The sequence below is a fragment of the Nelumbo nucifera genome, chromosome 4 (assembly GCF_055504915.1).
Source record: "Nelumbo nucifera cultivar China Antique chromosome 4, China Antique-T2T, whole genome shotgun sequence".
NCBI lineage: Eukaryota > Viridiplantae > Streptophyta > Magnoliopsida > Proteales > Nelumbonaceae > Nelumbo > Nelumbo nucifera.
In genome coordinates this window covers 6,511,992-6,538,980 of record NC_142652.1, presented here as the reverse complement: position 1 = coordinate 6,538,980, position 26,989 = coordinate 6,511,992, and the positions used below count along the sequence as shown (strand labels likewise).

Below are 26,989 nucleotides of genomic sequence, written 5' to 3'. Positions count from 1 at the left end.
CCAATATAAAAATCCGACGATTAACTGAACCAACCGGTATATATATTTATATTATATATTTATGTATATTATATACATTTTATGTATATATATATATATATTATATACTGTAAATTAATAAATATGCATTATATATACATATATATTTATAATTTATTATATATTATTTATTATTTTAAATATAATATTCTATATATTAATAATTTTTTATTATATATTTTTATAATATATATTGTAAAAACTAATAAACCAAAAAACCGACAAACCGAACCGATGATTAACCAAATCGGTTAATCGATTAACCGACTAGTTTCAGTTTAATTCCAATTATCGATTTTCCAAAAAAACGATACTACCAATTCTTTTCAAGAAAATGCCCCACGGTTCGATTTCGATTAACCGAACCGTGAGCACCCTTATCAGGTATGTGCTTCTTGAAAGGGGGTTGAAGTGAGTTGCAACCTTGCTGTTGGTGTGCCTTTTAAAATACTGATGGTAGTTTTGCTGACTAAATTCTAGGCAGGGTTAATTGCAATATATGCATGCATTTGTCACAATTTGGAACTTTGAGGTTTCCTGCATCATCCAAACAGAAAAAAGTCACCTTCTAGTTAGCAAATCTGCGGCTGAACTGGTTGACCTTGCCAATGGTTTAGCGAACCGGATGGTCTAGACTGGTTGGCTATGTGACTATCTTAGTGACTTATCCATTTGGATCAATCACATGTTGAACCAGCTGGTTGGACCGGTTATGACTGTCAACTGTCTTATAAACCAGCCAGTTGAATCACTGAACTATTTGACTCGATCATCAGGTTACAAGTAGGTATTAGATAATCTTTTTTTTTGGTATTTTTTTTCTATTTCTTTCATTGACAAAAAAATTATTTTTTTAATCACAATTTTGTTGAATATGATGAAGATATAATAGTATGTCTTTTATAATGTCCTATTAATTACATCCATTTACCTTAAAATATGTTCATAGATTGTAAAACCTCAACTCAAAAAGACTGATTTGTCCCAACTAAATGAGGTGGGCTATATGTAGAGGTGTCAATGGACTGGTTTTAGGTTGGATTTCGTTCAAATCAAAATTCATTTGGATGAATTGGACAGACTAGACGGATCAATATGAAATATTGGATTGGATCCGGTCCGTTCATAATGAATTTGTATTAGATTGAGCCAATATCTAATCTATTGATAGAAGATAAGAACATAAGTGTCAATGGACCAGGTTTGAGTTGGAACCAATCTAAATTAACATGAATTTGAGCATATTAGCCAGTCTCTAGACTGGTCCAAAATGATCCAAAATATTCATTGGACTGGATTGAAGCAGATCCATTTATAATGGACTCACATTGGATTAGACCGGATTACCAAATCCAATCCAATTAACACCCCTAGCTATATGAATGCTTGGCCATCATGCAGTGCATAAATCGTAGAGGATAAATCAATCTACAAGTTATAATTAAATTTTGGCAGTTTTCTTTTCTGTTAATTGATTTATGCTGTCATTTACTCAATTGTTTTAAGATGTTAATGGGAGCTATATTTCTTGAAGTATAGCTGCTGGAAGGTCAACACTGCAGCTGATACTTAACCTTGAAAGGCGTTTGGATCATGATGGACATCCTCTGGCCATCACTGCAGCTGATACTGGACTTCCCCCATGGAATTGGAGAGAGAGACTCCTGGAAATGGTAATCCGGATTCACTTTGAAATTACAGCAGATCAGATCTGGACTTGGCACAAGCATCGCACCCCACCAAGGAAACTCATCTCTTCGTTAAATGTTCCTTAGTCAACATCTTATTTCTTCGATCCACATATACATCATCATCGCCCATATCCGAAAGAAAGCATAAATATATAATTGCTTCTGCTGCCGCCGTTTCTTCTTCGTTGTATTCTCTTGCATCTACCACTAAGGGAGTACTTTTTTTTTTTTTTGGATTTTGAGAGGGGAAAAATTGGTTAATAAGATTCTGATTCCCATTGACCAAAAATCCTATATTCATTCTTCAGATTAATGTGGGGATAGTAAAGTTTATTTTTCATGTAAGTGATATCCATCTCGTAAGTGTATAAATAATTTTTTCATTTAGGAAGAAAGTTGCTAACACTTGAATGAAACAAAAACGCCCCTTCTAATAATGAATTTTTATGACTAAAATGCTCATTACCTTGGACTCCATTTGGAAAAAAGTACAAATACAAATATATATTATGCAAACTGAGCCTTATTTATCTGAGAAATAAAAGAATATGAGTAAATGTAATTACCTGAATAAATAATTTACCATAAAATAGAAATCAGAACTTTAGTGCATAAGAAGTAATTCAGATTAGCTTAAAGCAATGGCTGTTCAACAAACTGGGCAACCATTGATAATGTTCCATGTCGATAATAGATTCCCAGGTCCCACGGTAAAAGATATGGTCCCATGGAATATTCTATGTCGACATTTCGTTCATTTCAAATTCAATTCAGTAATTTAAATATTCTATGTCGACATTGGAAACTCCAAACCTATTCCTTGTAACTGAATTACTGAAGAACATTCCTCTTTTTTTTTTTTCAATTATTTTGCTCCATTAAATACCACAAGGGAAGAAGTAGATTTCGTAGCATCAGGATCGTTTACATATGGAGTTAAAGGAATTCTTTCTTTGGCTCTACTAAAATATTGTCACTGACTGCCACGTCACAAGTGAATTCCCTTCAACCCAGAAGGCGAAAATGATGGTCAGTTTCTTAAATTTATTTATTCTTTTTAATTTGAATTAAAATTAAAAAATAGCAAAAAAAAAACGATTACTTCCTTCCAAATTAGAGATCTAGTTCCTCTAGGCACGTGTCTTGAATATATTAGAGAGTTTTTTTAGGCTGCATTTGGTTGCAATGTAAATGCAAATATGTACATTACATATTTATCCATTTTTTGGTTTATGTATGCAAATGCGGTTCACATTTTAAATCATTTTTGCATTCATTTTGTTTGTTCGAAATCGATACAAAAGTGTGGGCCCATCATTAAATGCTCCAACTATCTTATGCTAAAATGCATTAATTTTGATCAAAAAATTAATTTTCAAAAAAACACAAAATTGTATCTAAAAAATAGGTACAATAATGCTCGTTTCTCAAGAGTACAAAACTGTCAGAAAATATATTTTTACTCTGATAATCATTACTTTTTTAAGTTTCAAACAAATGCTCACAAACACAAACCAGAATACATAAATACCCCAGTTGAGCCTTAGGCACATCTAGCAGTTTGGTTCGACCATTCATCTCGATTCATCCTCTTTCTTCATCTTTATGTGTTGGCCAATTTTTAATTACAACATTTCTCAAATGAAGGCATAAGGATAAACAGAGAGAAAGAGAGAGGAGAGGTTAAATTCTTGGAAGAAATTCTGTTAGCATTTGCTCCACGGCATGCTTGTGGGCTTGTACCGGAAGATTCAAAACAAAGAAGTGAGATTCCTTTTCAATTTTTGTCTTTTCATTGTTTTGGTCCCCAGGGCCACCAGTTTAATTACGGGGGTTTCTCGAAAGGGGATCTTTATCAAGAATTCAAGATGCTGCCTATTAATTAATTTAATTTAATTTTATAAAACAATTTGCCACAAAAAAATCTGGACACAATTTCTTGATTCTTCAAGTAGAAAGAGAAAGTGCATCAACAACAAAAAGTAATATTAGGACCGGCAGATTACTTACTTAGAAGCATTTAGAAAAGTCATCTCAATAAGAAGAAAAGAAAGGGTTTCTTGCAGATAAGGGCAATTTTTTGTTTTGAATATCAATATAAACTAATATTTTTATAAAATAATTAAAATAAAATAATTTTTTTTTAAAAAAATATCAAAAAAGGACAAAAATATTATTCATCATCATCATCGCAGGCCACTTTCGCCGGAGGACGCCATCGACCCGGTGAGAGCTTGGGAGGTGGTGGGCTCTCAGCAAGGAGGCCGCTTTTCTCAATGTTTTTGGGCATTCCAGGAGATCTCTCCCATGAAAATGGGATCCTTTTACTTATATCGCGAGCAACTCCTCGGGGATCTGCATTTGCATCTGTATCGATGGAACCAGGTGCGGCAAGACGCCTTGTTGATAGAAGCGGTGCATTGAAGTTCAAACTGCGGCCATGACATCTCTCATTCGAACCCTCTTGATCCATAGCATAGAGCTCAGAGCTCTGCTAACAGTGGTATTAGTATAGTGAGATCAGGCAGAAAAAGAAGATGAAGAAATTTGCATGGAGACGAGGTGAGGTATGGGGGTAAAGGATTGAAGATGAAATATGAAAAGGTGGTTGGAAGAATAATTACAAAACAGTTGAAATGTGGGCTTCTCGTGGACACAGCTCATCGGTGAGGAGGAACTCATTCATTGAAGGGTGCAAAAACAAAATAGTATCATCGTCGTCTCGTCGCAGCCAAGAACTGTGAGTCTGTGAGTCGGCAGAAACAAGTCAATGGCACCACCACCCAGGTTCATTGGAAAGAGACCATCAACTGAATTTGTTCTGACCATTCATTTGGGTAGCTGTGTCTCGCACCGACAGATGAAGATAGACTAATTAACATCTTTTCTTCCTTATGGATTTATCGAGAAACAACTAACACGAATACAGAGGCAGAGAAGAGAAACCCCACAGACAGAGAAGACGATGGTAGGCAGAAGAAGACGATGAATACAGAGGCAGAGAAGACGATGGAACCATCACACACATTGTATTAAACCCTCTTCTAAACCACACAGGGCTGGAACCATCGCACACATTTCTTCACATGAATACAGAGAAGACGATGAACAGTATTCCTGCCCTTTTTTGATATTTTTCTAAAAAACAATTATCTTATTTTAATTATTTTATTAATATTCAGGACAAAAAAAGTTGCCCTTATCTGCGGAAAACCCAAAAAGAAATCCATGGCTCCATCATCAATAAGCCACCTGAATGTCGACACCATGTGGCCATGAATACCCTCATCTCTACTACGCTCTCTGTTAACTGCATTTAATAAAACAATTAATAAGAATCTTCGTTGTCGCCTTCTCCATTATCTTCGGACTTCTGATTCTGAGTAGGGTTGGTGGAGCATGGTCGTACCCGTATGTGGCGTTGTTGGTTGATTCCCTACCCAGGTCGATCGACCGGTGGCTCAAATGGTCTAACCATTGAATCGAGCCAGTGTCCAGTGACCCTTTTCTGGTTTTCATGCATGTGAAATGTGATGATGCAATCTTGCCATTTGCAGTTTTCAATTAAAATAATGGGAAGTTTGTGGAGTTTTACAGCATATGATGTCCTATTCCTATATTCATTCTAAAAAAAGTAAGACCTAAAATAAAATAAAATCTAAAACAAAATTAAACCAGAATTTGTATTCTTTCATTTGCACTCCCCAACCATTTATTCTGGTACCGTGAATATATATATATATTCTAATTCATTTTTGTTTTTGGTTTTAATTTGCTTCAGATTTTATACCATTTCATCTGCAGTGCAATCAAACAATAAAAAAAAAAGAAAGATGAAATAGGAATTAATACATCAAAATTTGCACTCTCATACTTTTGAACCAGTACAAATGAAATTTCACCATAAATAAGTAATAATATTTTTTATAAAAGATTTTCTAATGTAAATGAATTCATTATTAAGAAAACGACCTCCTTCCCAGTTTGGATAAAAAAATCTCCTTAAGCATAGGATTTTTTCACTCATCGAACTTTTGACCCCCAAATTCATCATTTAAAACATGCTATATATATATATGTGTTTGGATTATGGTTGAACTTGCAAAGGAGGCCACATGACAGCCGCCTTGGCGACCATCCTCTCCCTCTAGCTACGTCGGTACTATGTATAATGGATAACCACGACCTAGCTGGAGGAGTGTCTTGTAATTCATGAAAGTGATACTATCTATACACATCTCTGAATCGATTAATCTAACATGCAATTTCCTGGAACTTGGTATATTGAACTGAATTATGATGTTTGAATTGGTCTACAAACAAACAAAGGAGACCAGCCGCCTAGAACCAAAGAAAAGTATGCAACCGATGATCTACAAGTGGATAGCTAATGTAGGTGGAACCTAGTACGACCTTCAAAATTGCCCACTAATTGTACCTACCATAAATATAAAAAAGGAACAAATGGCCTTAAATCCACCTAAGAAATCTGAATTATGGCCCTCTTTAACCTACTAGTAGCTTTCGTGAATTTAACATTAATCCACGCACAGGATTCAGTCCACTCTTAAAAATCTTAACTATAAAATTCTCCCAACACTGTTCCAAGAAACCACTATAGCTACATATTGAAATTATCTTCCTCTATCATCTATCATTCCCCTTGTCTAAGGTTGCAATGGCTGGTTGGAACATTGTTGGGATTGTGTTTTGATAGCCGATCGAAACTCGATCGTTTATAGCTATCAAATACAGAAACCCTATTTCCACCACGGTGCATGAAGTCCACGCCAAACAATGCCTATATAAAGGCACCAACCCCAATGGTATAGGGGGGGGGCAAATAAGCATATTCTACTTCTCATACTTTGTGATTTTTAGCTTGTAGTCTACTATGAGAGTACTAACTTAAGCATTGGAGCGACCTCACCGGGTTAGCCACCCCGGGTCCTCAGACATTGATTCCTTGCAGGTCTCTAAAGAACTACGAAGCTCAACAATCAATTCAGCTTGCCACCAGGCAACTCGGCCCTCTGGTCAGCTCGGCAACTAATAGGAATCTAGGCCCTCTGGTCAGCTCGGCAACTAATAGGCAGCTCGGCCCTCTGGTCAGCTCGGCACCTAATAAGCAACTTGGCACTTTGGTCAACTTGTCACCTAACCTGCCTAGCTCGGCCTAGTTAGTTCGGCACCTAACCTGCCCAGCCCGGCACAGTTAATTCGGCACCTAATCGGCCCCCAGCTCGGCTTAGTCAGCTCGGCATCCAGCAAAAGTTCACTTCAGCCTCTGAGTCATCGGCCACTTGGAAGCAAACCAAATGATGAGGTACTTAGCACAAAAAATTAACGCATCAGAAACCAATGTTTTCAATCTTTGGTTGCAGGTTTATATGAAGTTCAAATCAACCCCCCACAACGTCCCACAGCACATCACCGCCGTGTCAAAAACATTTCCCGATGATGACATCATCATTTTTGGTATTATCATTGGGAGATGTTCCCAATACATTGCAGGAATGTATATATTACCCATAAAAATTGCAAGCAATTACCAACTTGCAAACTCAACTGTCGACGTGTACACACTCAACAGATCGTGAAGCCCATCTCTAATTTATCACCATTTGCTTCAGACTTTTCAAACTTGTCCACAAGCCGCCTTGGCCCATAAACTTTATATAAAAGTTCAGTTTAGTAGCTTTCGTGGAAACAAATAAGCAACGACTCAGAAAAAGGAGATCACGAGTGTGAGAGGGTGAAATCAAAGAGCCAGACCCATCTTTTCTGTATAAAACTGATGGTGCACAATCCGACCGATCTTAGCTGTCAACGATCTTGCCTCTAAACCGGGTGGTAGGGACCTGAAACGGAGGGAGAAGAGAAGCTCCGGGGAGAACCCGGCGTAAGGGCTCCGAAGCTCAAGTTAGATTTTTTCAAAGGCAAGATAGACCAGATAGCGCAAAAGTTAGCATACCTCGTTTCTGGGGGGTAGGAGCCTTTTATAACCACCTCGCGCACTCACTTCCAGGCTTCTGTCAGATCGGGCATGATTACTTCTAAACTCCTGACAGTTCGGATGTCATTTCCTCCGGCCGGTCAGAACCGCCACTGTTCCTTTGTCGGAGCCGTCTCTGCGGCTAGTAACGACGGTGGCAGGTGGCGGTAGCAGGAGGCCGTTTGAAGTGCGGCTGTCAGGCATCAGATCCCAAGTCAATCAGGTGCGTCGTCCTCGGATACGGACGTCCTTGGCGTTAGGTACGTTTGATCAGCCTGGTGTTTCGAAAGATAAGTGTTGGAGTGAGCGAGATGTCTTGAGTTCGGTTTGGGGAGTGTTCCGAGCCGCCACGGGCCAGCTCGGGTCACAGCTTTGCGAGGCTTGGGGCCCAATATAGTTTGTGCTCCTTGTAGGGAGCTCGGGTTCTCAGTATGGAGCTCGTTCCTAATAGGGAGCTCGGGCTCTTGGTGGGGAGCTCGGGCTCTTAATAGGGAGCTCGGACTCCCAGTAGGGAGCTCGGACTCTTGGTAGGGAGCTCGGGCTTTTGGTGGGGAGCTCGGGCTCCTAGTAGGGCAGTCTAGAGTTCGGGCTCAGTAATGAGCTTAGACTTTGTTTTCAGTGTTTGTTTCGGGCGCTCTACTGTCCCGAGTTGCTTGTTTCTGCCACGTGTCGGGTAATTGCGAGGTCGGGCCAAATTCCCCTTCATCAAAAACTATCTCCATATTATTTTATCAATATATATATGTATGTATTTATAAATTATTCCCGAATAATTAAAAAATTACTGCAATTGCTTTATCTTATTGAAAAATGTTTGTTTTCCACAATCATTTTCATTTTACATACAAGTAAACACCATAAAATAGTAAAAATCAAAATCCATACATTTTGTTTTATTTACTTGCAAACAAACAGAGCCCTAGTAATATCAACACATCAGAGGAAATTGTATTTCTAAACCAAAAAATTCAATTTCAAGCTTCAGCTTTGAAACGAAAAAGGGATATCATACAACTAATAAATTATTAATTTGGTTCAGAAAAATGTTTTTTAACCCGGAAAGGAAACGGATTTTCTGGTTTAGTGGTTCAACCAGGTAAAATACCCATTATGTCATAAATCATTTAGTAAAATGTTAAAAATACTAAAATAGATAAAATACAAAAAGTACATAACATTTTGTAAAAAAAAAAAAGAACTAGACATGTCTCTAATATTATGTATTCCTATTTAACAAAAAATAAAAGACATTCTATGATTCAAAAAAAAAGGCTTAATGTGTAACCCATGCATGGCTTGTTGTTCAAGTTGTATGAATGGTTCAATGGTTCAACCAGTTGGTTCTCCGGTTTTTTTAACTCAATCAATGCTTTTTTAGATAAATGATTCAGGGGTTAAACATACCCGGATTTCTTGTTGGATAACCAGTCTTTCATAAGAAAAAAAGATGATCAACTATCAGGACGGATTAAAAACATTGACCAAAACGTGGTCTGAAAAAAATGTATAACCAAACATCAGGCGTGGTCCGAAAAAATGGATTTCAGATGTGGCATGAATAATAAATCTATCACAAAATAATAGGCCTTCCCTTATCAAGGACACTATTGATCTTATATCCCTCAAAAAACAGCCCAGATCAAAAGAATGCATCCTCACCGTGAATTGATACCAAATTTACAGGCAGGATGCAGGATGTGATTTATAGGGGGGGAGAGGGCTAACTGGAATTCTGAATTCTACATCGGGTGTTTCCGTACTTCTCCTAAAAACAGCCGTCGCTCATTCAATTGAGAGGCCTTAAATCGTCGTTAGTTTTTATTAGTAATAATTGGAGTCGAATGAAAAAAAAAAAAAAATCCTGAATTTGCATCAACCAGTATTTTGAGATAGGATCGGATGCAATCAGCTTTTGTGATTAAAAAGGTTTAGAATGTTTTGAGGGGAAAAAAGAATTTTTAGATAAAACATATTCCCATAAAACAGGATCAATGAATTTAATAGATTCCCTCATGCCCATAATATTGATTATGCGTTTCAAATGAAGACATCGATGAAGCCATTCTAGACCACAGATTTGACAGTTTGGATTCGTCTCATTCACATAACTACAGGTGCAGAGATCAACTGTCGACGCAACTGTTGAGATTCTATTTACACTCGTACATAAATCGATTAAACTACATACGCATATGATACTTATCGTATGTACACTGTAGCATGGATTGACAGAAATCGTCACGTGGTGGTGTGTTCTCTAATTCTCTTATTTAAATGAATCAAGAGATCTAAGAGATGCCTCTTCATCATCACGTCTCAGAGCCACGTGCTTCTCTCCCTACTGTTACAGGTCGATAATCGAACTGAGGATTTTCTGAAGAATTCTGTTCTAGTTCATGGTGTTTATGTACTAGAATTCCGTTTTGCTTATCCATTATGTCTTTTGTTTTTCATTCTTTATTGTTCTCTTATCTGAACTGGGCTTCATCTAGACCTTTTCCGCATGTTTCAGGAGGTGGCAAAATTTTTCTGCTCTGTAGCTTTCCACCTTTTGTTTTCTTCCCCGGCTTTCTTAGGTTAATTTTATGTTAGTTAATTGAACATAGGTTTTTTTTTTTTTTCGTCCTCAACTGTTAGCTTTGATGGGGTACTCTTTAAAGGTCATAACTGCAGTTGGTTTCTCACTATTTCTAACATGGTTTCTGGTAGAAGTTTTGATACATAGAAAAAGGAGAGATGCAGGAAATGAATCGTTAGAGCAAGGAAGTACAAAAAGAAAGTTTACAGTTGCTACGAAGATGGTTTTTCTTTTGAACGTTTTAATCTCGGTTTGCTATCTGGGTTTTTGTTTTTATGACATTTGGAAGCTCAAAGCTATCTCCATGGAGTCTGTTTTAGAGGCAACAGCTTGGATTTTAGTGACTTCATTTGCAGTCTACTCAAAGAATGGAACAGGCAAAGCAGAAGAGAAGAGCTGGCCTTTGGTCCTTATTTTCTGGTGGATCTTCACTAGCGTTCGCAATGCTTTCTCTGTTGTCGTCTACCTCCTGGCTCATTACAAATCCACAGCATTGCCTGATTTTGTCCCGGAGGTAAATATGGCAGATATCGCTTCCTTTCCTTTCTCCATACTGCTCTGTATCAGCGCGTTCCGTTCCGGCCATGGGAAAGGACCCCAAGAGCTCGAACGCCCACTACTTCAAAGAGAGGACGATCATGTTTTCGGAGACGCTTTCACATTAGCCAACGCTGGGATTTGGAGCCGGTTAACTTTCCGGTGGCTAAACCCTCTGTTTGAGAAGAGCCAGACTCAAAAGCTTCAACTGTCCCACATTCCTTCTGTTCCTGAATCCGAAACAGCACAAAAATCCTCTTTCTTGCTACAAGAATCACTTCGACTACAGAAAACCAGAGCTTGCTTTCTTCCCAAAGCTACAATCCGTGCTAGCTGGAAACCTCTAGCGATAAATGCACTTTTTGCAGGTATGACAAACTGGTTTTTCATGGCTTAACTTATTAGCTTAATTAGTCTTTATATATATATTAATAAAACAGTTTTTAAGCATTTTACGAGTTTGGCGCATTTCTTTCCTTTCAGGCATGAACACAATTGCTTCTTACATGGGTCCCTATCTAATCACGAATTTTGTCAATTTCTTAGCACAAAAACGTGATGGCTCCAGCCACCTCTACGGACTGTGTCTTGCATTTATTTTCTTTTCTGCAAAGACAATTGAATCTCTTTCACAGAGACAATGGTACTTTGGTGCAAGACTGATTGGATCCCGAGTCAGGGCAGCTCTCATGGCATTAATTTATCAGAAATCCCTCTCAATCAAATACGTTGGCCCAAGTAATGGAAAAATTGTAAATTTAATCAATGTGGACACTGAGAAGGTTGGTGACTTCTTTTGGTATGTTCATGGAGTGTGGTTGCTTCCTATCCAGGTCTTTCTCGCTCTAATCATCTTGTACAGAAACCTTGGCTGGGCCCCCTCTTTTGCTGCACTTCTCACCGCAATCCTGGTGATGGTGAGCAACACTCCATTGGCTACTTTGCAAGAAGGACTCTACTCCAAGATCATGGAAGCTAAGGACACGAGAATCAAAGCTACCTCTGAAACATTGAGGAGCATTAGAGTCTTCAAACTGCACTCGTGGGAAACCACCTATTTGAAGAAACTCCTCAAGCTTAGAGAAGTAGAGAGAAACTGGTTGGAGAGATGTCTGTATACACGCTCAGCAATTGCTTTTCTCTTCTGGGCTTCACCGACTTTGGTCTCAGTCATCACATTTGGTGTTTGCATTATTGTTAAGACTCCTTTAACATTCAGTACAGTTCTCTCCGCTCTAGCAACTTTTCGGATTCTACAGGAACCCATCTACAATCTCCCAGAGCTAATTTCCACAATTGCTCAGACCAAAGTCTCAATTGATCGAATCCAAGATTTCATTGGCCAAGAAGAACAGACGGAACTCATAGCTAATTATAATGCAAAAGCATGTGATGTGGCAATTGAGCTCGAGGTGGGCGAATACACTTGGGAAACAAGTAACTCGAACGTAAATAAACCCACGATCAGAATCCCTGATAAGATTAAAATCATGGAAGGTGATAAGGTTGCTATTTGTGGGTCAGTAGGGTCAGGTAAGTCGAGCTTACTGTGTAGCATACTTGGAGAGATCCCGAAGATTTCAGGAGCAGAAATCAAGGTATACGGGTCCAAAGCTTACGTCCCACAGAGTGCTTGGATTCAGACGGGTACAATTAGAGAGAATGTTTTGTTCGGTAAGGAAATGAAGATGAGTTTCTACGAGGACGTCTTGGAAGGTTGTGCATTAAATACGGATATTAAGTTGTGGGCTAATGGAGATCTGTGTGTAGTGGGAGAAAGAGGAATTAACCTGAGTGGGGGGCAGAAGCAGAGGATTCAGCTGGCTCGGGCAATCTACAGCAGTTCCGACGTCTATTTGCTTGATGATCCTTTCAGCGCAGTGGATGCACATACAAGAGCACATCTCTTCAAGGTAAAACAACACACTGTAATCTTCTCAGATAATTTGAATTTACATCATGAAGCATTTGAAAACAGGTCCGTAGTCCTCATTCCCCATTGTAGGATTGATGGATAAAAGTTTGTTAAAACTTACAAGCTTTTGTACAGGAATGTTTACTGCGATTACTGTCACGGAAAACTGTCATTTATGTCACTCATCAATTGGAATTTTTGGATGCTTCGGATCTTGTTCTGGTAAGCTGCATCTTCTTATAGACTGCAGGCAATATTATAATTTATTTGACAGTAGAACCAGATTTTTTTCTTATTCCTTTCTTTTCTTTTCTTTTGTTAATTAACATTCTCCATAGGTACTGAAAGATGGGAACATTGTTCAGCATGGCAAATACAAGGATTTGATTGCAGATCCAGATGGTGAGCTTGTCAGACAGATGGCAGCCCATAGTCAATTTCTACGCCAAGTGAGCCCACCCCAAACACACAGTTCTCTAACCTCTGGAGCCCAGCACAGAAATCATGAGCTCACAGAGAAAAAATTGAATGATTCCAAAGGCAATAGCAAGTTGACAGAAAGAACAAATCAAGATGAAACAGAATCTGGTCGAGTGCAATGGGGAGTTTACTCAAAGTTTGTGACTTCTGCATACAAAGGAGCTCTAGTTCCAGTGGTTATTCTCTTCCATGTTCTCTTTCAGGGATTACAGATAGGCAGCAATTACTGGATTGCTTGGGCAACTGAAGAGGAAGGTAAGGTGAGCAAGGAGAAGTTGATAGGAATGTTCACCTTGCTGTCTGGCGGGAGCTCCCTCTTCATCTTGGGAAGGGCAGTCTTGCTCTCAACTGTTGCCATCAAGACTGCTCAGAATCTGTACCTGGATATGATCACTTCCATCTTTCGGGCACCGATTTCCTTCTTTGACACCACTCATACCAGCCGAATTCTCAACAGGGTCAGTTCTTTGGATAATTCCAAGCTCCTTTTCTTTTCTCTAATTGGTGGGGAAGGAGGCAATTATAGTACATAAAAATTCACCTTGTAATAACTACTCAATTTGTTTGTCTTTTATTGCAGTCTTCTACAGATCAGAGCACAGTGGATACAGACATTCCCTACAGACTAGCTGGATTAGTGTTTGCGGTTATTCAGCTCTTAAGTATTATATTCCTAATGTCTTATGTTGCCTGGCCAGTGCTCCTTCTTTTCCTTGTCATCATTGCAATCTCTGCATGGTATCAGGCAAGAAAACTAATTCCCCCCCCCCCCCCCCCCTTGAACGTCTGTGGCATTTTAACATATTTTAATCTAATAATTGGACATTTTACTCTTATAGAAGAGATTCAAGTTACTGCACCAATATATCTCCCTAAACTATTCAATACCTTCATTGTGTTGAACAATCAAAGGAATATAATAATCAGTTGGTCAAGGATCACTTTATTGCATGGCTAGTATCATCCAGGAGGTTGGCTTCTGCTCTAGGAGATTCTGAAAGTAGGACCCATTTACTAGCCAATTTCACTTCTCTGTTCATTACCTGCCATAATAAACTGTTTTGCTATTGGCAGATTTGACCTGTTCAACGAAATCCCTATTTCAAAGACTAATCTCCAAAGTATCCCTAATTTGTCTGCAGGCTTACTACATCTCCACTGCCAGAGAACTAGCTAGGATGGTTGCAAGCAGAATAGCTCCAATCCTCCACCACTTCACAGAGACAATTGCCGGGGCAGCAACTATCCGCAGCTTCAATCAGGAAGATAGCTTTCTTGCCAAAAACCTAAGCTTGATTGATGATTTCTCTAGCCTCTCCATCCATAATTCTGCCACAATGGAATGGCTATCTGTTCGAATCAACTTCCTTTTCAACCTGGGATTCTTCCTTGTTCTAATAATCTTAGTGAACTTGCCAAAGGCAGCCATTAACCCAAGTAAGCTCCTGCCTCTCTGTCCCATATTAAGTGGTATTCATGGGCACATGCAAGGGTTGCAACCCACCAACTTCCTCACATGTGGGAAAACATTTTTCAAAATTTTAACAGAGCAAGAGATTATCTATCATGATCAACCACATGTAGTCGATCATTTTCAGTAGATATTCCTGGTTGAGAGAGTAGGTGGGTACTGGGAGCAATTCCCCTGCATGTGCACCATTTGTATGATGGTTCTTATCAGTAAACCATCCTTGTGGTGTCCATGATGGGCACCTTAAGTTTCTTGTTCTTCAAAACCATTAATATGATATTGATCAATCTAAATTGTAGCACTAATGAGGATGTATTCCAGGCTTGGCAGGACTGGCAGTTACCTATGGTTTGAACCTCAATGTTATACAAGCTTGGGTCATATGGAACCTGTGTAATGTTGAGAATAAGATGATCTCAGTTGAGAGAATTCTTCAATTCTCTAACATACCAAGCGAGGCACCACTAGTGATTGAAGATTGTAGACCAGCACCTGAATGGCCAAACAGTGGAACCATTGAATTCCAAAACCTCCATGTTCAATACAGCCCTGCACTCCCCATGATTCTCAAAGGGATCAACTGCAGATTCCCAGGAGAGAAGAAGATTGGAGTTGTTGGCAGGACAGGCAGTGGCAAATCAACTCTTATCCAAGCTCTTTTCAGGGTGATGGAGCCCTCAGAAGGAAGCATCCTGATTGATGGAGTAGATATTTGTAAGGTTGGTTTGCAAGATTTGAGGTCTAGGTTGGGTATAATTCCACAAGATCCAACACTGTTTCAAGGAACAATCAGAACTAATCTGGATCCTCTACAGCAACATTCGGATCCAGAAATCTGGGAGGTAAAAACTTGCAAATCGTGTTTATTTATTTGGATGGAATGATTAGTCAAGCTCCAATTGAAACCCTTTGAGATTTCAGGCTCTAGATAAATGTCGTCTTGGGGAGATAGCAAGGCAAGATCAAAGGCTTCTTGATGCACCAGGTATCAGTTCTAATTAATGAATAAATATTATGTGGTTTATATTCTTTTGCTGTTAATTCATTGAAGATGGATCATAGACTGTCTACCTGAACTGTTCCCAAGAGCCAAGATTGGTGTTTTTTTCCCTAAAATGTTGGAATGATTCAGTTGCAGACGATGGTGGAAATTGGAGTGTGGGACAGAGGCAGCTTGTTTGCCTGGCTAGGGTGTTACTAAAGAAAAGAAGGATTATGGTATTGGATGAGGCTACGGCTTCGGTGGATACAGAAACAGATAATGTGATTCAGAAAACAATAAGAGAAGATACAAGCAGTTGCACAGTCATCACCATTGCCCACCGAATACCCACTGTGATAGACAATGATCTGGTCCTTGTTCTTGATGAAGGTATAATAGCTAAGAAACCCACAAATAGAGAAGGAATATTTTTTACTATTCTAACACTGACCTTGTGTTGGGCCAAGCTTGGACCTTGGACCCAAGATCTTTAAATCCAATCCAACCTGCCCAAGTTGCATCCCTTATTCTCCACTGACCCAACCATGAACCCAACCCAGGGATAATTGTGATTAACATTTTTTGTGGTGTGCTGATACAGGAAAAATTGTAGAGTATGACTCCCCAACTCAGTTACTGAAAAATGACTCATCTGCATTCTCGAAGTTGGTAATGGAGTTCTTGACGAGGCCATCCCAGAGCAATCATCAGTAAATCCAGTTTCAGAAGATCAAGGATGGAGACCATGCACAAAAACTCATTCCTGTTTATCCATATACCACAAAGAAAACGATTCCGAAAGGTTGAAATAGCATAAATCTTTATCATTGTCCCAAGAATGCCAACAAGCATGGCAATAAAAAGAACCAATGCAAAATGTAAATTCTGTAACTGGTGACATGGTTTCCAGTTTCCTAAACAACTTGTCTATACATTCTGAGCTCCGCCCTTTCTATACACTTTTTTGTCATGGATAATTATGTTTATTATTATCAGAAAAAAGAAAAAAAAAAAAACTGAAGATTGTGAGGCCCCAACATGCTCGTTTGTTCATTCTCATAATAACATATTTTTTCCTATTAAGAATTTTAGTCAAAACCATCATGGATTAGGCATTTCAAATGCAAACCCATCTCAAATTATAACACAAATGAAATAATACCATACAAAACCAATTATTTAAATTTAATATAAATAAGATAGGAAGTCATACATCAATAACTTGCATTGTACAGCTACTTTATAATATTCTTTCAACAACCAAAAGAAAAAAAAAAAAAGAAATGCTCCTTTGCCCAACTTTCTCTGTTTCTAACACATTGTGCAGCCGGATAAAATCCAAGTGGTATATGTTGCAGAAATGAGAACAAATATCAGCATTTTTTTTCAATTGGGATCTGAAAAGAACTTGTTGACGGATGGCATGATTTCGGGAGCTCTGTTACGCAGGAATTTCCTGAGGCCATGTTCTGCATATCTCTCACCCTCACTAAAATTGTCAAGCACTCCAGCGGCTCTGTTCTCTTTGGTAACCCTGATAACAAATTCAAATTTGAGTAAATGAATTTAAGTACTTTTATAGGGTACCAACTGATTCAGTTGGTCAAATGACTTGGAACCATATATAATTTCTCTACCATGGGAAATTTTTGGCTCTTACCTGGTTGGAGGACATGTGTCCTACCAAATGCATTTTAGGTTTTAGGATTACAGTTTAAATGTTAAAAAACAAGAGGTGGTCGGATGCTTTCATCCAACCATGGTAGGAGCGAAGTAATGCCCATCCCCCATTACTAACCACTGACCAATAAACCACCTATACTACATATCAACAGAAATTCTTTTCTCAGTTGAAGATAGGGTGTGCAAAACCAGTTCCAAACCAGACAATATAGGGTATGGAATAACAAAGCTTATCAATTGGGACAATTAGGTCTGACATGATAAAAATCCATTATAATTGAACCTTAGGGTCCGTTTGGTTCGTAGCCGGAATTGGAATTGTAATCGGAATGGTCTATTCCCATAGTCTGTTTGGCTCAGACAGGAATGAGAATGGGAATTAGAATCAGCAGGAATGGGATTTCATTCCCAAGGGAGGGGCAGGGAATGACCATTCCCTCAAATGGGGGAATGCCATTCCAGTAGGAATGGGAATAGGATTCCGATTCCGCCCAACCAAACAGTTGGAATCAAAATAGACCATTTCGATTCTGATTCCAGACCCCTATTCCTGCAAACCAAACGGGGCCTCATATTTTTCTTAACCTGTAAGTCGACATTAAACCTATTTATTTGTTAGACCCCTATTCCTGCGAACCAAACGGGGCCTCATATTTTTCTTAACCTGTGAGTCGACATTAAACCTATTTATTTGTTAACACGTTTCTCTGCTTTGTTATGAATCATTGAATTAAGGTAACAGAAAAGGTTACATTGAGTTATCTCTTGATCTCCAAACCTAAGTGGATCCTGGTTTGAATTCCTATTATTATTAAATTTACATTGCTTATATTCTGTTTTAGTTTTGTGTTAAAACCTCTTTGTTAGCCAAGACTGAAGAAGTCGGTTGTAACAAACACTCTGGTAGATAGGCCATGTGGCTCCACTTGTCCGAATTAGTTTCACCACTTGTATTTATGTTTAAATAGTCATCAAAATGAATGAGATTGCGTGTCTTTCTCTCCATTATTCAAGACAGGTTTACACTCTTGTATCTAATGCAATTGTCCATAAACCTAATTTTGCATTTAAACCTTCGCTAGTTTCATCTATCAATATCATGTGATCAATAAACATCAGGCACCATGGAACCTCCTCTCTTGTATGTTTAATCAATTCATCTACGACTGGTACAAATAAATAGTGCTAAACCTAAATATACATAATCTTATATGCAATTTATATATAGTGGATTCTTGAACAGTTCAAAACAGTCAAAATCGATGCCAACCCAATTGTAATTATAGTCAAGACATGTAACTCTATCTCTATACAAATATACAATTGGTTTGGTATGATGCAGTCTGCGACCTATTGACAGCGTTTTAATCCAAGTGTCCAGAGTTGGACTTGAGCTCCAACAAAGATATGGCCCATCTAGGAAGAGGCAAAGCATACCTAACATCAGGGTTGGTGTAGATGTTCCTTGCTAGTTGCATTGCGCAAATACCAACAGCTGTGCCGACCGCTGCAAAGAGTGGGTAGACCTATACATCACCGAAAGCCAAACAGGATAAGACTATTTTATCCCATTTAACCAACTAATAATCTGACTCTCTGGTCTCAAGCTATCACCGAATTATTTAGTTACTTCAACATGACAAGAAAGCAACCCTACCTCATCCCATTTTAACAGACAATATAAATTCTCTTCTCAAGTTATACAAACTGTAATCTAAGGCCCCAGCTTCACATTACTCATGTTAAGAATCAAATGTCAAGTTCCTCCATAGAATCAGAATATAAAGCCATTCTCGGTCATACATAGTATAATCTGTCATAAATGGCAAGCCAACTCGAATTGATTGATTTGGGTTTCTGTTATTTAACTTCATATAGATTGAGTTTTTTTTTCCCTCAAAGGTTTCTAAATTTTATGCACCAGAAGATCATTTAAATCAGGGGAAAGAAAAAAAAAAAAAAAAAAAAAGAACATTACCAGGTTCTGAAATCAGAATATCAGACGTGCCCACCAATAATGCATAATTCCCAAAACAAAATTAACAATGCACATGCATCTAATTGGTGAAACATATTCCTATTTAGACAGCGTGGCCCAACAATCAGATCAGGACAGGGGTCTCAATCCTGTGTCACTTCTAGGAAGAGTTAAACCATGCAACTCTTGGGGCCCTGCTCTGTTTCAACATTTAACCAGCCTGTTGGCTATTGACCAATCTGGATCTACCATGTTTTACTATCTCGAATGATGAATGAAAAACAGCAGGAAAACAAAAAAGAGAAAGAAGAGACAATGAAAGAGAAAGTTGGGTAGCAAGCATTCTGAAGGAAGAGGAAGCAAAATACAGAATTTTTTTACCATTTTAATTACTTTTCACGAGCCCAAAAAACAAAAAAAGAATAAAAAAAAAACGGCTAGAGAAGATACCTCAGGTCTCAACCATCTACTCATGGTGGAAGAAGCCATCGCGAGAGAACCCAATACCACAGTTCAGAGCTATCCCTTCCCCAAACCAAAAAGCAAAGCAATATTACAAAGACCACCACTATTTATATACACTTCGACGACTTTCTGGCCGAAAAGATGGAACTCGCCTGCCAACCTTTCTCACGAGTCACGATATAATTGCAATTTGGAAAGCAGAAGGAACACGTTTGTTCATTTCTTCATTCAAAGTCTAAACCAAACTCCGGAACTTCTGGAATCCCTACCAATTAATTTCCTTCTTTTCCTTCCGGAAGCATCTAACGTGCACAACTTCGCTTTTGCTCCTTCAAGGAAGGAGCACAATACCATCGGCTGGTGGAAAATACGCCCACGTCACCTAAAAGGTCTCTGTGATCTGATTCATGTGTGGCGTGGCTTTATCATCCACCGTCAGATTTTTTGCCAAAATAAAACAGAAGTCAAAATCAAAACTTAAAAAACACTTTCAGTCTTTTATTGCTCGAAGAGAAAGAGGTTGAAAAGCACACAAACTACTTCCAATTTACAATGCCCAGTTACAACAATTGACAAGAACGAAAATTTCTCCCTCCGTTTTCTAACCCAACAAATAGATAGATGTCATAAAAAACAAATATATAAATAATCAATGAATTCTGAAGAATGAATCAAAGAACCCAGCAGCAGTACGAGATGGAATGGAAGAATGGTAGATGGTCCGGTTTCAGTTGTGCTTCTCCTTGGGCTCCGAGAAGAACTTGTTGACTGACGGCATGACTTCAGGAGGTCTATTTCGGAGGAACTTCCTGATGCTATGTTCTTTATAATTCTTACCCTCCTCAAAGTTATCAAACACCCCTTCACTTCTCTTCTGTTTGTTAACCCTGTAACAAAATTCTATCTTGTCTGAATCAATAAAAACAGTCACAGCAGGTAAATACTCCAACTCCAACAACCATTTTTGACAAATGACAACGCAATAGCAACACAACTTCACCTCACATCAGGGTTGGAGCAGATATTCCGAACCAGTTGGAAGGCACAGAGACCAACAACACCACCAAGTGCTACCATCAATGGGTACACCTGTTACCATCCAAACACATTAGTTCCATCTCTTCTTGGTCATCCATTCCTACACCAATAAATGAACAACACGATTTATCTTTAAAAAAAAAAAATAATCCTTTATCTTCATATAATTAGTTAATTGTAAACAGAATTTTATCCAATCACCCCAGATCATGAACAACTACAGTGGGAACTGGGAACGACCCCCCAACCCCTGAAAAAAACCCAGAGAGTAGAGAAACAATCAAACAACAAAAATTGTGCTTTGTCCATCATAAGGTTCGTTAACTAGAATTGACTAGAGAGTAGAGAAAAGAATTACTTCAGGCCTCGACCATCTATTGTAAGCAGAAGCCATTTTGGAGTTGCTCTGTTCAAATGAAAGACCCTTCTGTTCAACTTCGACGCAGAAACAAAGGACGAATGCAAAGTTGGAAAAGAAATAATTGAAAAACGAGACCTTCCTTCCTTACATACCCAAAATCATGGAAAAAGGCCTCGAGAATCGGACAGCAGTAACCGAAACCAGCGGATCGAGTTGTTTTAAATTAGATAAAGATTTATCCGATGTTACAACACAAATATTTCTTGAATACTTTGAGCATATCTGATGTTTCTTTCTTCTTCCACTTCAGATTATGTTTTCTATTGGAGTTTGTTCGCAACAAACCGAAAATGGGGGTGGCCAGCTAGGCATAACGAATTGAATGGTCAAAGCTATTCTGGTATCAAACCACAAATGGCAAGTGTATAATCAGTTGAATTGGGCGCAGGAGCTTAAAGCTACAGAGCGTCAACACTCATAGCGCGATGCAGAGAGCAACAACCGTTTTAAACGCTCTAATAACGGCTCCCAGCCACTAACACTAGTCATGGTGCGGTGATAGTGGAATGCTAATGCCATCTGTAATAACTGCATCCACGTTAACTCTTGTATTACCATATTAAGAAGTTTCAACGGAAACCTTTATTTTGGCTGTAAAATAGCTATTTTGGGTTTTCCGGGATTTACACCGAACATTACCTAAATTTGTCTGGATTGGATCCAGCTCCTAAAGCCAGAAGCCACTACACTAACCCTCCCGATCGGTTTCATGTGGTTGTTTTTGACTTTGGCCTAGAAGCAATATTTCGTGAAAATTTCAGAGAGCCAAGTTGACAATTGTTCACCGAGTACATGACTCTCCTCTATTTAAGCTTTGGAATTCTTCAAAGCAACTCAACTAAAACTTAAGCCCTGCAAACGGGACCCAAGTAAAATGGCTGCCCCTATTGAGCAAGATAGGGGACTTTGTTTTTTTTGGATTTTGAGAGGGAAAAGTTGATTAATGGGATTTTAGTTTTCATTAATTAAGATACTTATATTCTTTCTTTAGATTTATGTGGGGGATTCATAAACACTTGGATAAGACAAAATTATTCCTATTAATAATAGATTTTTATACTAAGATACCCATATTCTTTTTTCAGATTTATGTGAGAGAGTTATCAATACTTGGATAAGACAAAATTATCTCTATTAATAATAGATTTTTATGGATAAAACAGTATTGTCTTATTTACCAGTTACATGGATAAATGAATTTACATTGTATTTACCCAGATAAATAACTTTCACGAATTTTTGTGACATATGTCTCATGATACCTTCAGCATATACTTAAAATGAATTAAATGAAATTTTAAGACAGCTATCATAATATTTATTAAGTTCTTATATAATATATTTAAAATGATTTGACTACTTGTGAAGTCTTGTACTTTTTGATAGTGTGACTTTCGTGGTGTTTGGTATAAAATTCGCATTTTATAGGCCCTCCGGTTAGTCTTTTTCTGCTGCCTCCTATGAAATCCACAATAGAAACCATAACTCATTGGGAGAAGAAGCCAAGACTGATTGGGTTCTGATGTAACCGTTTTTGGTCACGTACCATTTTTTGTGATGTATAAATTTTTTGGCTAAGTACCTCGTGTTTGACCTGGTGGTGACGTGCCTTGGTGATGAGCTACTTGGTGGCGAACTCCCTGGGGGAGAACTACTTGGTGACGAACTGCCTAGTGATGCTCCCTGGTGGCGAACTGCCTAGGGGCAAACTGCCTGGTGGCGAACTGCCCGGTGGTGAACTGCCTGGTGGTGCTCCCTGGTGGCGAACTGCCTGGTGACGAATTGCCTGATGGCAAACTGCCCGGCAGTGCTCCCTGGTGGCGAACTGCCTGGTGGCGAACTGCCCGGCAGTGCTCCCTGGTGGCGAACTGCCCGACAGTGCTCCTTGGTGGCGAACTGCCTGGTGACGAAGTGCCTGATGGCGAACTCGTCACTTGACTTGCTCCTAGGCGGTCTGCAACTCAGAGGATGGTGGAGCTCCCTGGTGCAGCGCACCCGACTACCCTCCGCGTGAGGTGATTCTCTCTCCTTTGTAGACGGCGGGAGCTGAGGGACCTGCAGGAACTGAATCAGAGGACCCGGGGGTATTTTCCTGGCGGGGACTCTCCGATGCCTAAGTTAGCATTCTGATTACAGAGGGTTTGGAGAGAAATGAGAGAGTTAGAGAGCGGGGGTTACCATCCTTTTTTCTCCCCTCTGGCTTTGGGGGTCGGAGTCCTTATATAGCGGTGCCCTCGCGGGTTAGGTGGGTGAAAAGCCTTCAAATGGTAAGACGTCATATCCAGTCAGAACCGGAGTACGGTGATGAACTCCTCGAGGTTGTCAGGCTGGCGCTTGTGCCAGGCGGCCAGGTCGGCGCCTGGGCCAGGTTGTCAGGTCGGCGCCTGTCAATCGACGGGTCGGTGTCCGGGCCAGGTTGCCAGGTCGGCACCTGTCAGTCGACGGGTCGGTGTCCGGGCCAGGTTGCCAGGCCGGCGCCTGTCTGTCGGCGGGTCGGTGTCCGGGCCAGGTTGCTAGGTCGGTGCCTGTGTCAGTCGGCGGGTCGGTGTCCGGGCCAGGTTGCCAGGTCGGCGCCTGTATCAGTCGGCGGGTCGGTGTCCGACCAGGTTGCCAGGTCGGCACCTGTGTCCGGGTCAGGTCATCAGGTCGGCGCCTGTGTCTGGGTCATGTTGTCAGGTCGGCGCCTGTGTCCGGGCCAGATTGCCAGGTCGGCGCCTGTGTCCAGGCCAGGTTGCCAGGTCGGCGCAGGTGGCAGGCTGATCCGGCCAGGTCGCGTAGGCCGCGCCAGGTCGCGTCAGGCCAGCCAGACCGGTGCCCGGGGGGGGGACCAACTTGGTAAGTTGTTGCCTGGGGACTTGCCTAGTTGTCACGAGGTGCCATGTGTCGCAATTTCACTGGAGGGCCAAATCTGCCCTCATCAATTGCCCCCCACTCCCGAGCTGAGAGTAACTCAGCGAAGGGAGTAGATTTCTTTTGGCCCGTAAGTCGACAAGCTAGTAAGTTTCGATCCAATTCCTTAGGCTTTGGGAGCTGCCTGTATGTGGCGAGCTGCCAGTAAGACGAGGGGGTCTCCGCCGGTTTCAGTAGTGTAGCCCTTAGGCTCTAGGGCAACTTATAGTTCACTTTTGCTGATTTTGTTCCTGCTGAGAAAGCGATTGGATATTTAGCAATAGTGTGGCCCGCAGGCTTTGGGAGTGACTCATAGTCTACTCTTTTTTATTTTTGCCCGTGTCGGAGAGGCGACCGGGTCTTAAGCAGTAATGTGGCCCGTAGGCTTTTGGGAGTGACTCGTAGTCTACTTTTGCCCGTGCCGAAGGGGCGACCGGGTCTTAAGCAGTAATGTGGCCCATAGGCTTTTGGGAGTGACTCGTGGTCTACTCTTTTTTGACTTTGCCCGTGCCGGAGAGGCGACCGGGTCTTAAGCAGTAATGTGGCCCGTAGGCTTTTGGGAGTGACTCGTGGTCTACTCTTTTTTGACTTTGCCCGTGCCGGAGAGGCGACCAGGTCTTAAGCAGTAATGTGGCCCATAGGCTTTTGGGAGTGACTCGTGGTCTACTCTTTTTTGACTTTGCCCGTGCCGGAGAGGCGACCGGGTCTTAAGCAGTAATGTGGCCCGTAGGCTTTTGGGAGTGACTCATGGTCTACTCTTTTTTGACTTTGCCCGTGCCGGAGAGGCAACCGGGTCTTAAGCAGTAATGTGGCCCGTAGGCTTTTGGGAGTGACTCGTGGTCTACTCTTTTTTGACTTTGCCCGTGCCGGAGAGGCGACCGGGTCTTAAGCAGTAATGTGGCCCGTAGGCTTTGCCTGTGAGGTGTCGAGCTATGATTGTGCTGCATCAGCTTCGTAATGCCGGTCACCCACTCCTACAAGAAGCTAGTAGGGGCTCGACCTTCGGGGGCAGCACTACTAACTTTAGGTTGCCAGCTCACACGGGAGCCTTGGAAGGCTCGACCAGTAAGGGCGCCTATGTAGTCTGTTGGCCGTCAATTCTCGCGGAAGCCACGAAGAGCTCATCTTTGTAGGGGGACCTTGCAGAGAGGACTGATGAGGCATCATCTGAATCGAAAGTAAGGTTGGTAGAGCTACTTAGTCTGTTAGCCCCCTGCATAGTTTTTGAGTTCATAAAAAATGTAAACTATAAAGTGATATCTTCAAAAAAGTGAGGACTTAGCTTTGGTAGGATGAGAACTTAGCTTTTGTAGGATGAGAACTTAGCTTTTCGTAGCATATTCCCACAGACGGCGCCAATTGATGTAACCGTTTTTGGTCACGTACCATTTTTTGTGATGTATAAATTTTTTTGGCTAAGTACCTCGTGTTTGACCTGGTGGTGACATGCCTTGGTGATGAGCTACTTGGTGGCGAACTCCCTGGGGGAGAACTACTTGGTGACGAACTACCTGGTGATGCTCCCTGGTGGCGAACTGCCTGGTGGCGAACTGCCCGGTGGTGAACTGCCTGGTGGTGCTCCCTGGTGGCGAACTGCCTGATGGTGAACTGCCTGGTGGCGAACTGCCCGTCAGTGCTCCCTGGTGGCGAACTGCCTGATGGCGAACTGCCCGGTGACGAATTGCCTGATGGCGAACTGCCTGGTGGCGAACTGCCCGGCAGTGCTCCCTGGTGGCGAACTGCCTGATGGCGAATTGCCTGGTGACGAACTGCCTGATGGCGAACTGCCTGGTGACGAACTGCCCGGTAGTGCTCCCTGGTGGCGAACTGCCCGACAGTGCTCCCTGGTGGTGAACTGCCTGATGGCGAACTGCCTGGTGACGAAGTGCCTGATGGCGAACTCGTCACTTGACTTGCTCCTAGGCGGTTTGCAACTCAGAGGATGGTGGAGCTCCCTGGTGCAGCGCACCCGACTACCCTCCGCGTGAGGTGATTCTCTCTCCTTTGTAGACGGCGGGAGCTGAGGGACCTGCGGGAACTGAATCAGAGGACCCGGGGGTATTTTCTCGGCGGGGAATCTCCGATGCCTAAGTTAGCATTCTGATTACAGAGGGTTTGGAGAGAAATGAGAGAGTTAGAGAGCGGGGGTTACCATCCTTTTTTCTCCCCTCTGGCTTTGGGGGTCGGAGTCCTTATATAGCGGTGCCCTCGCGGGTTAGGTGGGTGAAAAGCCTTCAAATGGTAAGACGTCATATCCAGTCAGAACCGGAGTACGGTGATGAACTCCTCGAGGTTGTCAGGTTGGCGCTTGTGCCAGGCGGCCAGGTCGGCGCCTGGGCCAGGTTGTCAGGTCGGCGCCTGTCAATCGACGGGTTGGTGTCCGGGCCAGGTTGCCAGGTCGGCACCTGTCAGTCGACGGGTCGGTGTCCGGGCCAGGTTGCCAGGCCGGCGCCTGTCTGTCGGCGGGTCGGTGTCCGGGCCAGGTTGCTAGGTCGGTGCCTGTGTCAGTCGGCGGGTCGGTGTCCGGGCCAGGTTGCCAGGTCGGCGCCTGTGTCCGGGTCAGGTCATCAGGTCGGCGCCTGTGTCCGGGTCATGTTGTCAGGTCGGCACCTGTGTCCGGGCCAGATTGCCAGGTCGACGCCTGTGTCTGGGCCAGGTTGCCAGGTCGGCGCAGGTGGCAGGTTGATCCGGCTAGGTTGCGCGCAGGCCGCGCGAGGCCGCGCAGGTCGTGCGCAGGCCACGCCAGGTCGCGCGCAGGTCATGCGCAGGCCGTGCCAGGTCGCGCCAGGCCAGCCAGACTGGTGCCCGGGGGGGGGGGGGACCAACT

General features: G+C 41.5%; 2 protein-coding genes across 5 annotated transcripts; one reads left to right on the top strand and one right to left on the bottom strand.

Moving 5' to 3' along the window:
• The first annotated feature begins 9,764 nt into the window (after positions 1-9,764).
• LOC104591638 (putative ABC transporter C family member 15) lies at positions 9,765-16,658 on the top strand. Of its 2 annotated transcripts, none has more exons than XM_010250571.2 (10): positions 9,765-11,208; positions 11,324-12,753; positions 12,891-12,977; positions 13,094-13,693; positions 13,816-13,980; positions 14,378-14,672; positions 15,028-15,548; positions 15,628-15,691; positions 15,839-16,078; positions 16,290-16,658. In XM_010250571.2, the coding sequence occupies exons 1-10, from the start codon at positions 10,368-10,370 to the stop codon at positions 16,400-16,402; spliced, it is 4,356 nt and encodes a 1,451-aa protein (XP_010248873.1). In that variant the 5' UTR covers positions 9,765-10,367; the 3' UTR covers positions 16,403-16,658. The 2 variants fall into 2 exon arrangements, with proteins under 2 accessions (XP_010248873.1, XP_088742497.1); XM_088886371.1 differs by having other exon boundaries at positions 9,809-11,208; positions 11,387-12,753.
• Positions 16,659-16,847: 189 nt separating this feature from the next.
• Positions 16,848-21,476, bottom strand: LOC104591985 (uncharacterized). 3 transcript variants are annotated; one of them, XR_016068551.1, is made up of 5 exons: positions 21,211-21,476; positions 20,815-20,903; positions 19,800-20,701; positions 18,809-18,897; positions 16,848-17,222 (listed from the first exon to the last, which is right to left on the bottom strand). XR_016068551.1 is itself a non-coding variant. In XM_088886372.1 (3 exons), the coding sequence occupies exons 1-3, from the start codon at positions 19,836-19,838 to the stop codon at positions 17,075-17,077; spliced, it is 276 nt and encodes a 91-aa protein (XP_088742498.1). In that variant the 5' UTR covers positions 19,839-20,074; the 3' UTR covers positions 16,848-17,074. The 3 variants fall into 3 exon arrangements, 1 of the variants encoding a protein (XP_088742498.1); XR_016068552.1 differs by lacking the exon at positions 18,809-18,897; XM_088886372.1 differs by lacking the exons at positions 20,815-20,903; positions 21,211-21,476 and having other exon boundaries at positions 19,800-20,074.
• Between the last annotated feature and the right edge of the window lie 5,513 nt (positions 21,477-26,989).

Coding starts and splice junctions, on each gene's coding strand:
- LOC104591638 (XM_010250571.2), top strand. CDS start 10,368: ATGGGGTACTCTTTAAAGGTCATAACTGCAGTTGGTTTCTCACTATTT. Junction 13,694..13,815: donor CCAGCCGAATTCTCAACAGG/GTCAGTTCTTTG, acceptor CTTTTATTGCAG/TCTTCTACAGATCAGAGCAC. Junction 16,079..16,289: donor GGTCCTTGTTCTTGATGAAG/GTATAATAGCTA, acceptor GTGCTGATACAG/GAAAAATTGTAGAGTATGAC.
- LOC104591985 (XM_088886372.1), bottom strand. CDS start 19,838: ATGGCTTCTTCCACCATGAGTAGATGGTTGAGACCTGAG. Junction 18,898..19,799: donor GTAGATGGTTGAGACCTGAG/GTATCTTCTCTA, acceptor GGTGATGTATAG/GTCTACCCACTCTTTGCAGC. Junction 17,223..18,808: donor TACACCAACCCTGATGTTAG/GTATGCTTTGCC, acceptor ATTTGTTATCAG/GGTTACCAAAGAGAACAGAG.